The sequence below is a fragment of the Poeciliopsis prolifica genome, unplaced genomic scaffold (assembly GCF_027474105.1).
Source record: "Poeciliopsis prolifica strain line A6 unplaced genomic scaffold, Auburn_PproV2 SCAFFOLD011, whole genome shotgun sequence".
Taxonomy (NCBI): domain Eukaryota; kingdom Metazoa; phylum Chordata; class Actinopteri; order Cyprinodontiformes; family Poeciliidae; genus Poeciliopsis; species Poeciliopsis prolifica.
In genome coordinates, this window is record NW_026562386.1 from 12050588 (window position 1) to 12066111 (window position 15524).

The 15524-nt window shown below is 36.1% G+C and overlaps 1 protein-coding gene across 1 annotated transcript in view; it reads right to left on the reverse strand.

The window, feature by feature from the left end:
- Positions 1 to 6664: 6664 nt before the first annotated feature.
- The window catches only part of luzp2 (leucine zipper protein 2), a 154493-nt gene continuing 145633 nt past the window's right edge, over positions 6665 to 15524 (reverse strand). Inside the window, exons 11-12 of the mRNA XM_055036816.1 lie at positions 14294 to 14365; positions 6665 to 7564 (exon numbers count right to left, since the gene is read on the reverse strand). Coding sequence (XP_054892791.1) covers positions 7457 to 7564; positions 14294 to 14365 — 180 coding nt within the window. The 3' untranslated portion in view covers positions 6665 to 7456. The remainder of the gene's footprint in view (positions 7565 to 14293; positions 14366 to 15524) is intronic.

Below are 15524 nucleotides of genomic sequence, written 5' to 3' on the forward strand. Positions count from 1 at the left end.
TTGGAGGTATTTAGCTGTGGCTCCTTTCCTTGTGACCTCATCGAGGTTGCCATTTGCTTGTGGTATATCTAGGTACTTGTAACTGTCCTCTATGTATGCTATTGTTCCTTCTGGGAGTGAGACCCCTTCTGTGTGGATGACCTTCCCCCTCTTTGTGACCAGCCGACCACATTTCTCTAGTCCGAATGACATCCCAATGTCAGTGCTGTAGATCCTGGTGGTGTGGATCAGTGAGTTGATGTCTCGCTCACACTTGGCGTACAGCTTGATGTCATCCATGTAGAGTAGGTGACTGATATTGGCCCCATTTTTGAGTCTGTATCCGTAGCCAGTCTTGTTGATAGTTTGGCTGAGGGGGTTCAGGCCTATGCAGAACAGTAGCGGGGACAGAGCATCTCCTTGGTATATGCCACATTTGATGGACACTTGTGCAAGTGGTTTGCAGTTGGCTTCAAGGGTGGTTTTCCACAGCCTCATCGAGTTTGCAATGAAGGCTCTCAGAGTCCTGTTGATGTTATACATCTCTAAGCATTCAATGATCCAAGTATGCGGCATTGAGTCATAGGCTTTCTTGTAATCAATCCAAGCCATGCACAGGTTGGTGTGTCGGGTTGCAGTCTCGGGCAACTGTGCGGTCTACGAGGAGTTGGTGTTTGGCTCCTCTGCTATTTACACCGATACCCTTCTGTGCCGTGCTCATGTGTTTATCCATGTGTTTGCTTATCTTGGCCGCTATGATGCCTGACATGAGCTTCCAGGTTGTGGAGAGGCAGGTTATTGGTCGGTAGTTGGGTGGGACTGGACCCTTTGATGGATCCTTCTGGATTAGGATTGTCCGCCCTTCAGTTAACCATTCAGGGGTGAGTCCCACTTTGTAGCAGCTGGTTCATTTGGGCTGCCATTCGCTCATGGAGAGCAGTGAGTTTCTTTAGCCAGTAGGCATGGATCATGTCAGGCCCTGGTGCTGTCCAGTTTTTCATACCTGAGACTCTTTCTTGGACATCTGTCACAGTGATGGTTACCGGGGCTTGCTCAGGGAGGTTGCTGTGGTCCTCTCGTAGAGAGATCAGCCACTGTGCATTGCTGTTGTGGGACGCCTCCCTTTCCCATATGCCTTTCCAGTATTGTTCAGTCTCCAGCCTTGGTGGGTCTGCTCTGTTGTTATTACCCTGCCATTGAGTGGAGAAGAGCCGGTTAATCCTTCTGGATTCATTCTCCCTTGTGTATCTCATTGTATCTCAAGGCTTGGAGCCTCTGTTTGGCAGTTTCAAGTGCTTCAGGTATGGGCATCTGTCTGTACTTTCTGGGTACTGGTCTTTTCATTGTACCCTTGTGGAGCTCTGACAGTTGGCTCACTTCCCTCCTTGTTACCTTGATTTTAGCCTCTAACCGTCTTTTCCATGGTGGGTATTGGGTCTCATGGTTGCTCTTATAGCCAAGTATCTCAAGGATCACTGATGCTGAGTTGTAGATCAGCTCATTGGTTTCTGTTATGGTGTGGTAGGGATCGTTCTCAATGCTGCATTCAATTCTCAATGAGACTTTCAGATGGTACTTTCAGCCGTTGTAATTGGCGCCGGGGAGGCCTGGTTGTCATTCGGGTCATGATTCTCTCTCTCAGGTCAGCAGCTGTCTCGTTCAGCTCTGTTTCGCTCATTGGGGGCCGTGTATCCCCTCACTGGGTGGGGACCTGTAGTTAAGTCCCCACAGTCCTGACATCCGGGTTCCTCCCTTTTGCCGTAGCATTTGTGTTGTATCTCGTCAATCTCAAGTTGTGATAGCAGTTGCCGTTTGCGGATGTTGGAACACTGAGCTACTAGTTGTTTAGCGCTTAGTGTTGACTGGGGATGTCGAAGTAACCATTCCTTCCCCAGTCTTTGCATGTAACCATCTCTCACTAGGGTTACTTGAGTAGTATCATTCCACCAGATCCACATTTTCATCTCTCGCCCATTTCCGTCTTGTTCCAGTAGCCCATTTGTCATCAAGGTGCTCTGGTTCCCCAACACCTGACGCAGACCTTGTTTGGCCGGGCGACGTCTGAGCCGGCATGTTATGCAACTTAGTATCTCTCATGGTATGAGGTAGGCAGTAGCTTGAAGGGTCTTGCCTAAGGACCCAGACTGGATTCGAACCCTGCCCTCTCGGGTGATATACTGATGCCTTATGTATTGAGCTATCCAGTCATATATATATATATATAATATATATATATAATATATATATATATATATATATATATATATATATATATATATATATATATATATATATATATATACACACACACACATATATTAGGCTATATAAAACATAAATATATATATAAATAATAAATATGTATATATGGATATATATATATATATATATATATATATATATATATATATATATATATATATAGATATATATATATATATATATATATATATATATACACACACACACACACACACATTCAGTTTTTCCAGTTTTCACCAAAACCACCTCTGGACCATCTGCTCCTCTATTCAGCAGCGTCTATGGACCGGTGCCTGGCTCTGGAGGTCATTGTGTGAATGTGTGTGTGTGTGTGTGTGTGTCACAACAGACAATAACCACGCTGGAGCCCCCCCACCCCCAACACACACAACACACACACACACAGGCACGCACCCCCCCCCCCCCACACACACACACACATTCACACATACACAGAAAATAAAAAGCTGTAGATCAGCATTTTCTTATTCACATTTATAAACATAGGAGTACTTCAAGTGGAAAGGCACAAAGATTCAGTTTCTGTGTCTTGATGACAACTCTTAACCTCTTTGAAGAAACTGACTATGATTTGTAAAGCTGGTGCTGGAGAAATAAAAATGGATATAAGTTTGTTTTTACCATTCAAGGTCACTGGAAATGGTGGATATCTTTCAACCATAATCCTTATATCCTCAGATCTGATATCATAGCTCACATATCCAAATGTCTTCAACATAGAAATGTTGGACGATGGCAGGGCTTTTAAGGTCATTACTAGTAAAGAATACACAAAAAAGTATCCTACTGCTTACTGGGTCTTTGTTTTGCCAATGTTTAAAAGCTTATGTGACCAAAATATATTTTGTGATATGACAAAGATGATTTAAAAAAATGTAATCACACCTATATTGAATGAATCCAACATTGTTATGAGCCTTAACAATTGCAGAATGTTTGTATGTAGAACTAAAGAAACAAATGTACGTCTGACATCTATTACATAAACTGATTGACACCAGTTCACAACTCCGAACAAAAAATAAAGGCAGTCGCAAAAATATGAGTGCACTGCTTTCTGAAGGCTGTCAAACAGGTGAAATATATTTACTTTATACTATACTTCTGATCAGGAGGCAACTAATTTTTTGAGCTGCAGACAGTCACCTGGGACTTCTTACCATCAGCATTAACCAACAAAAGGTTGACATGCACAAGTGATACTGACCTGAAACAGCTGCCTACACAGATGTCTTGCTTCTAGTAGCTCCTTACTCCATTTAATGAATTTAACATTGTTTTAGTGTCTTACATGCCACATCAAGTAAGTAAGGCTAATTAAGAGCTAGTTGTTTAATGCCCCTCCTTTGCCTGGTTTTATCTATTTTGACAGAACTAAAGTATCTTTCTCCTATAGCTTTTATCTCCATTTTCTCTATAGATGTATACTGCACAAAAATATAAACAAAAACTCATTTAAAGAAAAATAAGGACATTTAGGCAAATATTGCATTCTATTTTCAAATGCAGCAATAACAACCAGCTATGAGGAGACAGAAAATGTATTGTCTCACAATATATTAATTTATTATATCCCCTTATGCTACTAATCAGTCACTTCTTGTAGCCTCTCAGCCACTCCACGTGCAAAAAAAAGCATAATTTTTCTGCCAATTGCAGAGGCCAGGACTTCAAAGCATAGCCTTGCTATGTTCATATCCCGGTAGGTGTTAAAGTCAAGAGGCAATGCCCCAGGCAGTAAATCCCAATTAAAAGCTCATTGAACCGTTAAATGTAAATTACATTATTTTCAGCTAGCTCAGGACTAAACATGAGCTTCTGTATAGTCATTTGGTCTCAGTCTAAAATATACTGGCAACTGTGGATAAAGTTACTAAATATCTGGCAAACACATTATGGTACACTATGGGAGAAATGCTCCAATAATCTTTTATCTGAAATCCAAACACACATATTGAATGTTGCTTTAAAACCAAAATCTGCACTCCAAAAATAATAATGTAAAATAAATAAAATTAACTTTTTTGAGGTTTAAATAATATCATAATGGTATTATCTCATCAAAAACATACCTGAAGTGTTGCTTTGAGAAATCCTCGAATGTCCCATTGCATTCAGACAGGTGGCGCAGCAATTGGAAAACAGCTGGTGGGAGTGCATGTTTACTGAGCTTATCATATGAAATACTTAACTCCCCAATCCAAGTGTTGTGCTTGGTCAAATTTGGCTAGAAAAAATATTGTAATTATTTTAGGCAATTATTGATAAGACTAGAAATTTAGATCAAAATTACAAAGTCGGGGCATCAATTAGCCAATAATGTTCAGTATCAGTATTTATAAATACCTGTCTTATAAATCTACTGAAAATAAATATTAAATTAACTAGATGTTAATGTTAAAATCATAACAGAACCAATACAATAATTCCATGATGTCCAAGTCCAGTATAAATTGTAAATATTGAAAACCCATATTTATTCAATTTGGTAATTCAAGTATTTTGATAGTTTTACCTATTTCTGGTTGGTTCACACAGCAACTTCACAAATATGCAAAAATAAAACATTGTTTTGAAGTAGTAGTCTTATTAAATTCTCACTGAAATATAAATCAATAAGATTTTGAAAAAAATAAAAAAAATATTGTTAATCTATCACTTCCTGCATTGATAGCTTGATATTTTGGAGTAACAAAATGACAGAATGACAGCACAATCCAATCACAAAATGACATAATCAAATAATCAAATATTTTGTAGTTTAAATTATCTCATTTAATTTTGAAACACTGAAACTAACAACATTGACTTTTTCTGAACGTCATTGATTCACTGTGCTTCACTATGCTGGCAAAAGAGCTATATTTTAGACACTGGGAGCCCCAAAATTCATTTAGCATATAACTTAAAATTAAATTTCTTAAACACCTGTTACATGATTGATGACCCTTTATGGGTCAACACACTTGTAATGCACAGTAAAAACTCTAAAAGGATACTAAATTTAGTTATTATAATTGTCCACTACTATGAAAAAAAATTTGATGGATAAGTTTAAGAAATTTGATTTGCATTATCTGCTGGATATTGTATTGATGACATTCTGAAAGTGGAGCTTCTTAAAGAGACAACCTATCAAAATATCAAAAAATGTCATGTTGGAGTCATGTTTGACATACAGTGGTGCAGTTGATAGACCTGTTGCCTTGCAGCAAGAAGATCTTGGGTTCAATTCCAGGCCTGGGGTCTTTCTGCATGATCTCCCTCTACATGCGTGGGTTCCATCCATCTATCCATCCATAAGTGCATTTTAATAAATTAGAATATTATTGAAAGAATTTTATTCACTAACTTAATTCACAAAGCAAAGCACATAGTATGTGACAGATGAAAGTGGACTGCCAAAATCAAGAAGCTTGAGACCTGGCTCTGAATTGGGTGTGAAAGACTTGAGACTTGACTTCGAAAAATGGCTTGAAAATCTCTGCTAACTGGTATAAAGTTTTCTATAAGGAGACCCAGTTGATTGCAATGAGTGACGACTTTAGCCAACAGTTAGCCAACAAATGATGAATGTTTTTGATGAATAACATTTTTGTTGATCATTGTTGATCATTTTAAAATGATCAACAAAAATGTTATTCATCAAAAACAAAACAACTTTAATGAGCTGCCATTTAAGTCAATAAACCTAATCCTAAAGAAAACCTTTGGGGTGAGCTGAGATGATCAAGAGAGACTGTGCAAAGAATGATGGTTAAAGATTCAGATGATAACATGACATTTAAAAAAAATCAGCACTCAAGTTGAACCCTGGCATCTTCTTAAATGTTTAGTGTAAGATTATGCAACTGCAATCAAAGGTAGGTTTACTTTATGACCTTTTAACCATATTTACCAAGGATGTCTATATGTGTAGTGAACATTGTACCAAGGGTCTTCAAATCCAGATTTCGAGGTCCGGTGACCTGGAACTTTTAGACATATATCTTTGCTTTAACACAGCTGATTCAATGAAGTGACTAGCAGGTCTCTCGAGAACTTTTTTGCAGGAGGTGATTCAGCTATTTGATTCAGGTGTGTTGGAGAACGGACACATCTAAAAGTTAAAGGATAAGAAACTTCAAGACCTGTATTTTAAGACTCCTGGAACAATTCATTTTAAAAGATTTTAAACAAAAAAAAATCATATTTCCTGTTCTATGTTAGGATCATCACTCTGTATTTGTGTTTGAAAATATCTCTGAATGCTGATCATTATCTTTTGGGAAAAGAGGTGATACCTTCTATACAAGCGCTTTAGCTGCATGCAAGAAAGTATGGCATGCTGTTAGTATGCAGAGAGTGCAAAACCTGAACCAGGATTCATTTCTTGGATCACAAACAGGCTCACTCGTTTCTTTTCCACAAATCACCATTTATTCTTCACACATTTACTGAAAATTACAGTTTATTTAAAGGACACAAGGAGGTCAGATAACACAGATACATGTAGCTAGGAGTTACTACTCAGTGCATGGCACATTCTCAGGGAGACGACCCATTGTGAGTCTTTGGCTCTTTGCCTCAGGACTTTTAAAGGCAGAAAGAGTGCTGAATATTAAACGTTGAACAGTTGGCCAGCCAACTTGAGCCTTTATATTTCAACATGTGGAGTAAATTAACCTTGCTACAATGAGTGACAAACAATATTCTAAGTTGGGTAGTAGTAGTAGTAATAATAATAGGAGTACTTTTTTTGTCAATTGATATACTTATCACAGGAAACAGTGTCAGACCTCACCAGTGCAAAGGGTATTTCTAGAAAGATCACACATTTAGAAAGCAGTGTCCTCACTTATAATAAAACTCAGAGAATTAAACAACAGATGAACAATCATGAAACAAGTTACCAGTGCCACTGCTACCTTTGAAAAAAAATATCTAAACGCATGCCATTTTACTATGACGGTTGTCAGATGACAGTTTGAAATTTGTTGACAGTTCCAGTGTCTCAGCTTTCTCTAACAATGCTCATATGCATATGTCTTACTGCTTGTGTGTTTGGCTATGTTCGCGTGTGTGTGTTTTAAAAAGTAAGCGTGTAAGTCAAAATGTGTGGGCGCACGTTTTTCCTTGTAACAGTGCGCAAGTGTGTGCTCTTAGAAAGATCCTCCAGGCAATGCAGGCTGCTCTGCGATGACATGCCGTCTGCTCAGTTGTATTCGTGGAGCTTTGTCTTTTTGCTGCTCTCGCCGTCTGCATCCTTATTGTCGTGTGACAGCTTTGTGTCAAGTTGTTCACTCTGCACCTGGTCCTTTTGCTGTTGAGTTAAAAATAAGGTTTACAACAGAAAATACAGAAAGGATCCAGTTCTCCAGAACAGAGGTGAATATAGTGTTGATTACAGGAGATAGAGCTAGAGTCAGACTCCTCTAAATAAGGCCCGGAACACTCTGAATGAGAAAAAATAAATATAAGGCTGCATAGATAAATCATTTAGAAATTCAATGCAAGATTCGAGGTGGAAGGGAAGTTAAAGCAGAAATGTAAAATAAAGGCATTTTCTTCTGTAAACTTAATTTTTAGAATCGTCCTGAAATGGTCTTGTTATGACTATGTCAAACATCCAGCCCTGATATTTACAGTACATGAACATTGCATTGTCATTTTTGTTGTCAGAATACAACTACAAACAGTTCTGGAGCAAACTGCATCAAAACCTATGAAAAGAACAAATCTTCACAATGTACAGCAATAGGAAAACCAAAGCGATATTACAAGAAGGGAGACCTTGTTACAAAATTGAATTTCTCTGATTGTCTCTTTAATTACATAGAGTAAAAATTTTATTTGTCCACAATTTTCTTGAGAAATGGGGCACGAAACTGTGTTATTTGCCATTTCAGTAAACATTTAGTTCATCTTATAAAACAAACTGATGAAAACAAAAACATTATTTGAATAAAATATTTGATTCAAAATCTTTTCTGATCTTATTTTTTTTAAGATGGAATTTAAAAGTAAGAAATCAATCTTACGTCTTTTAAAGAGCTTTAGAAAGTGGGGTATTAGGTAATTATATCTATATAAAGTCAAACAAAACCTAGATGACATAAAAACAAAACAGATACTCTCATAATTTCACAACTAAGAATGAATAATTGCCAAAAACGTAGAGCTATTTTAATCTAGATCAGCTATTGATCTGATCTTTTGTATAGCAACTAAGTCATTATGAATTCTTAAAAGCTGTCCTGAAATGAGTTCACAATTTTTCAGGAGGAACACATAATCATATCTGGATCTGGTTGCAAGCTTGGCACGCTCACAATCTGAGAACAGTCTCTTATCCAGCTGCCAAATTGGAGGCTACAAATCTTTTGCCAACTTCAGTTCGTAAGAACAACAAAACTAGCTAGATTTCCATTTATCCTCAAACCCTAATTCGAAGAATATATAAGAAAGGTTAGCATGCACCTTTTGAACACATGCCTGTGTCTAATTAGGTAAATCGGAAGAAAAAATCAAAAGGTGAATTTGTTTAAAATGTTCTTAAAAGGACCAAAATTAGTTGTAACAACAGGCTTTATGTGGTAAATATTTATTTTAGATGTAAAAAGAATGCAGTAATAATACTGTAGTTTATTTAAAAATCTCTAAATGGCATCTCTAAATTTTAAGGAAATATTGTCACAGGAACGTCACCATGCATTCTGCAATGCATTCTGCAATGCATTCTGCAATGCATTCTAGGTAAATAATATGCAATGGTCCAACTGTCTGACTCTCTCCTGCCAAATCAGTGATGAATAACGTTATTAAGCCTTTTCGATTTGAATTGGAGCTCTTTGAAATCGATTGGAATGTAGAAATCACAGGAGCTGATGATGAAGAGGACCAAATGGAGGAAGAGGACAGAGTTGGTTGTAGGAGATTGCTGCAGGTTTCTTAAAGGCGTATCTTGGAAATTAGAATAGCAAAGAAATGTTATTTTTCTAGTATTATAAAGATTGAACTGAATGTAATTGGTGAATAATATAGTCACATTCCTCAAAGTTTTGTGTATTTCAAATGTTACTTGCTGTTAATTTTGGAGATCGTGGCATAGGATAGACTGCTGATGTGATCTGCCCAGCAGTCTTTACACCTTCCACCAGGGACCTAAGTTTTAAAAGGTCACTGGTTCTTGAGAGCTGTATCCAAACAAAATTATTTAAAATTCAGTTGACGGAAAAGTGTTATAGAAAAAGGTGCACAAGCCAAACAATAATTTATCTTGTCAGGCAAAGCCCATTCAGGAATTGCAGGGAAATTTAAAGACATCATAAACATATTCATCCAGGACATGGTCTATGTCCTGATGTTAAATCAGCTTCTTTTTTCAGATTAAATTTTGTATTTCATTTAGAAATGAAGAGATCCAGAGGAAGAGTGGAGAGGCAACGGATCCAATCTGCTTGGTATTAAGTATAACATTTTTACAGGAAATGATAATTTGGGGAGCAACTGTAAGATATAAAATACTTCATACGTTCATACATGCTTTAATAGCTATTGGTTCACTGTACTAAATTTCCCAGCAACTGACCTTAACCCCAAAAATAATCTATGGGGTATTGCAAAGAGGAAGATGAAAGGCACCATACCTGAAAATGTAAGTGGGCTATTAAAGCAACCTGGACTTCTTCCTTCAACACTTCAGCAGTCCCAGAGGCTGATGCACTACAGTAAGTCATAAAAATCAAACCCTGTCCAAGTATTGAATTTCTGTATTGTACAGTACATTTATATACATTTCAGTAGGTCGGAATTTTTGTGTAAAGATTTATTTTAATATTTGTCTAAGGTAATATTAAAATTTTCAGAGAAACAAAGTTTAGAATTGTCAATAGCTGTAAGCCATAACAATCAGAACTAAAGCAATACTTGAAATATATCACTCTGTGTGAACTGAATCAATGTGATTTATAAGCCTCGCATGGTGAAACAATTTACTTAAACTTACACTGCTTTATCTAATATAAATTATAGAATGGACTGTTAGATTTGGACAATTTCTTTCTCTTTGCTTCTCTAATCTTGCCTTGTTCAGCAATACAATGGCAATTTAAATATTCCTGAAATGTAAAGCATTTTGTAAATAATAATTCTGATACTATCTTTTTTTGAAGTATGCATTTTAGAGCTTGATTTGATAGGCAGCATATGTACACTGATCTCTCTAGCAGCTCAACATCGAGGCCAGTTGTATCATCTCCTTTTGGTTTCCTTAGATAAATAACAGTTTGTGCAATGCTGTGCACTTTACTATGGATGGTGAGAAGTGTTTCATCCATAAATTATTGATGTGGAAACTCTGGCTGCTCTCTTTTTTATTTTTTTATTGTTTGGTGCTTGTGTGTCTCTATGCTGTGCACCCAATTTAACCATTGCATCCTCTAAGTGTAGGATGGAGGAGAACTTCCAAGCTGATGATGTGCAATTGTGTTGGGTCTTCATGTTACAGTTGTTTTCCTGGTGTGCTATGAAAAAATCATAAAACTCATAAAACTTGCACAAAATAGTGTTAGTTCTGTTGCAGGGTTTTAATACAAAGCTTGCAGTTATGGACTTAATCTTGATGAAAAAAAGGTTGCTGCTCACTCTGTGCATGAACTCAAAGTTTTTATTAATGGATGTAACATCTAAACATTACAAATGAAAAAAGTCACTTTGAAAACACTTGTTTCTCTAATTTATGTCTATAGTTTACGACACATTAAAACTGAATCTTTATATTTTTGTGATTCGAGTTCAGGATCCAGAGCAGCCTTCTCTTCCTTTTTAATAATTTAAGTCATCTTTGGCAATGACAGAGATGACACATAAACTGTGAAAAAGAACATTCTCCAAGCATCTGTTTAGTGCTCACCAGTGTCACTTCAGAGAATGCCTTGAGGCTTGCTGACTGCTAAGAAAGAGTTATACACAGCTCAGCTTGGCAGTAGACTATAAATTAAATGTTCATCTTGAAACAAAATGCAAGAAAAATGGCAAATAAAAATGAGTAGTAAAGGTATAAACTAAATTGAAAAACAAACAAAAAAGGTACATCTAATTTTCACCTAGCTCCACACAGAAGTTCCAAAAGTGTTAAATGTTTTGGTGTTAGTTGATTTTATGCAAAAGCAGAGTTAATTTTACCCTAATAGTTACATTCTGTTAGTTAAATATTATTACAAAGGTCCTTTGCAAGTTCTGAATTCTGATTTAGTTACTTCTGAGTAACTAAAGGACTGAGGGCTGCTCCTCCAGTCCTACAGTTTTGGTGGAGAGAAATAACTTGGAGTTCTTCTGAATGCATTTAATAATACTGAATCTTACATAGAGGTAATATGAGTATAGCTGGAGGCAGAGTGTATCTGAAATTGCATGTATCTGCAATTTCAGATACATGCCTCAATTTACAGACTTGTATTGATTAACAAAGAAAATGAAACTTTGTACATTTTCTCTTTTCACTTCACAACCAGGCTCTTCTTCTTAGTCTTATAAAGTCTAAAATCACAATAAAATACATGTCAGTCACAGAAGATTTAAATCAATTTGTTTTTGTTTTTTTTGCCTAAATTATCTTCTTGCAAAATTGAGGTGGTGATTACTATTTTAGACTTAAGCCATTATTTTAGGAAAGTGAGATAATGTTTCTGAGATAAGGGACTGCTGATAGCTTGCTGCTGAAGTGTGTTTCAAAATTAACTTATTTAAGGCCAAGATAAGAGCGATGATCTAGGTCTCTAAAGTTTTAACAAAGTTTCAAAGTTATCACGACTAAAACGCCAGTGTTTTAATCACAAGGTTTACAATTTTAGTTTGTTCTACTTTGTACACCAAAAAGTAAGAACACATAAGAGCTATGACAGGTTCTGCTCCAGAGCTAAATAAAAATAAAAACAGGTTAACTTGTTCAATGTTAAGGAATATGTGAGATAGGAAGTATAAGGAAGTATGTGGTAGCATGCCCATCAGTGTTAAAAAATGTGTTACACCTGTGTATGCAAATGCTGGGAAAATGTTAGACTCTCAATTTCCAACCCATTAAATGAATAATAAATTTTACTGCAAAAGAGTGAAGTTGAAGTCATTAACATATGTATTCTTACAAGCAATTTATGCAGAATAAATCACTTCTCAAACTGAAAAAAATAATCTGAATTCTTTATTAGTATGAATGGGAAGTAGTTTATGTGGACCTTAAGTCTAAAAATCACTCAATTTCATGAAGTCCCGAGTCATGCTATGCCATTTTTCTTTGTCCACCCTTCAAAGAACATCTTCACATCAAGCTAGAAGCCTCTCTAGTTTTCAGTCTCATAAATCGAACATGAGGACACATAATGAAGGTAGACTGACTGAAACGAAGAGTGCCTTGATGCAGATTGATCCGCAGGGACCGGAATGCAAATTACAACTAATCACATTGTTTACTACACCCTGAATGGCAAAAGGGCTGTGAATGAGGGATGTGGGGAAAGAGTTGATTGTAGGCTTGCTGTGGTAAGCCAATTTGAAAAATTTCCCATGCAATAAAGGAAACACTGAAAAGGTTTGGAAAGCAGGGAAAGATGTTAGATATCACTTTTGCAAAAACACATAGGTATTTATATTTGATGAATAGATATTTCTCTGGAATGTTGTTTCATTTCAGATAAATGAAACATGATTTATCTGTTGTTTAATCAATAGAGAAATGTCTCTAATACAATGCACAAATCCCATAAAACTCTAGAATATTTGCAATTGACATATGACAAGACTCATAATGACAAAATCATTTTTGAAATCTTTAACCAGTTCAGCTTCTTGGAGACATAACACTCAAACGCTGGTAACTCATGGAAGTCAGACCATCACACGAAAGTTTCATGAAAAATAATAATAAAATAAAATAACTGAATCACTTCATGTAGACTGCTTCTGCATCACATAAAATAACACATCTCCCCTGACATGAAGACAAAAAACAAACAAAACATGCTTTCTAGCATAAAACAAACCAACACTCAAATGTGTCCATTGGAACTGTGTCAAACTTTTCTTGAATTCTAGGCATGCGTGTTCTAAATATGGACTTCTGCCACTTGGAATGGAAGACAGTTGCTCAGTTCCGATGTATTGCACTGCATTTAAAATGAGATGCATTGTTTTGCCATCTGCCAAACAGGTGTGACTCAGTTCAATAATAGATTGACGGAGACAACTATGCAAAGAATTTGGCAGACCATTGAAAATCACACTATGTAGATGTCACTGACACATTGAGTGTTGAATTTGACTGGATTGGTGGCCTTTTCTTAGCAACATGATGTAGGTGGTGTTCCTTCTTTTATTTCAATATCTTTTGATTAGTGGTTGTCATCAATTATGTTGTAATCCTGCTAGATAGGTTTAGGTGGTCTTTCCTATAGAAGTCTTTAAAATTGCAGCTTTTGATCTTTGGAATTGTATTTTTGTGTTTTGCTTTATTTTGGTATTTAACTTCTACTCCCACATTCCTTTTGTGTTCTGTCAGCCATTTCTGCCATTTCCTCATCTCACTTCAGTTACTTGCCTTCCCTCACAGCTACACCTAATTTCTAATCAACCACCTGCTCCTTGTCAGTAATCAACTCTCCAGCTTCAACATCTCTTGTCTCATCAAATCCTACTGTTACATCCAACCTAGTTCATGTTTTCTTGTTCAGGTTCTCCCAGGAGATTGAGTTTTAAATGTTTTTTTTATTTTTTTTATTTTATCTAAACAGTTTAATTTTGGAACAACTTGATAATATCATCCTCATGTCCTAAAAAGGTTCTGAGGTAAATAGCCAAGAGCCTAAATATGGAGGATATGCAATTTAATAGCCACAAATTACCATTCTCTCCTCTTTAAATAGCAATTATAAAAATCCACTGACTAGGCTACTCGGTGATGCAGTAAATTAACTCAAAGCATGAAATAGTCTCTGTAATTAATAATTAGCCAAGTTTTCCATAAAAGAAATGGCAGATGAAGTATTATGTAGCTTACCTGAATGTCTGATAGGCTTTTGCTTTCTGGGGCTGATCCATCCGTCTGATTCTGGAAGCATTCACCTGCAGTCTGTAGGAGACGAACAAGAGCAGTGACTGTATTATCTTTCTGTTTAGATTAAAACCAAATTAAGTGAGCACAACCATATTCGTGAGCAAAACGTTTTATCAATCATAATCATTGATTGATTTTTCTTTCACCAGATATAACTTTGATTTAAGCTTTAGTTGATCTGTTGGAAATCTAAAATTAAATCTACAAATAATTGATTATACAGCAGTCAATGTCTTCAGTTTACAAAAAAAGGTTGTTGCTAGTTGCAAAATACAAATGGACAAATGTATATTCTCTTCCCAAAATAAAACAAAAACAAATAGGACATAATCTAAAATCATCTTTCCTGTTTAGTAAGGCTATTTGATACTGTATTATTATTATTTTCCAAGCTCAGTTATAAAAGGAAAATAAAAACAATCTGACAGCACTTGTGTTTGACTGTAGGGGTAGCATTAAAGAGGTAATATCTGCAGCTTTCTTTCCTCTGCACACAGTGTAGGGAATTGTGGACAAATAGTTCAATCTTTGTTTCATCAGAACAGAGAATTTTGCCTCACAGTCTGAGAGGTGTTCAGCTGGCTATTGTCAAACTCCCAGTGGTCTCTCATGTGTCTTTTACTGAGCAATGGCTTCTCCCAGGCCAATCTAACACAAAAGCCTGACTGGTCAAATAATGCATCAATGGCCATCGGTCTGTGAGGTTTCCCTTTCTCCACTGTGGGAAACCTTTTCACTCTAATTACTTAATCTGGCAGGGTAAGCAGATCTAGAAACTCCGATCTAGGTTTTTTTATTTCAATAAAGCACATTTAGTAACACTTTATTTGGCCGGTTGTGAATAAGACTGACATGACACTGTCATGAAAATTACATAACACCTGTCATAAACATGAGTAAGTTTTTATGAATATTTATGACTGTTGTCATAAAATGTCATTCAGTAAATCATGACACTTTTAATACAAAGTTGCAATCATTCAAAATTATAATCTGACAAATTTGTTATAAAAGTATTACTGAAACTTCAAAAAATATGTAGCTTCATGTTAATAAAGCTAAAGTTTAATTAGTTTAACTAAATCTAAATCTAGTAAAATCTAAATTTTACTCTCATAAGCAACTTGTTTCTTATGAGAGAAATTCCCATGTCCTGAATAAATACATTAGAACT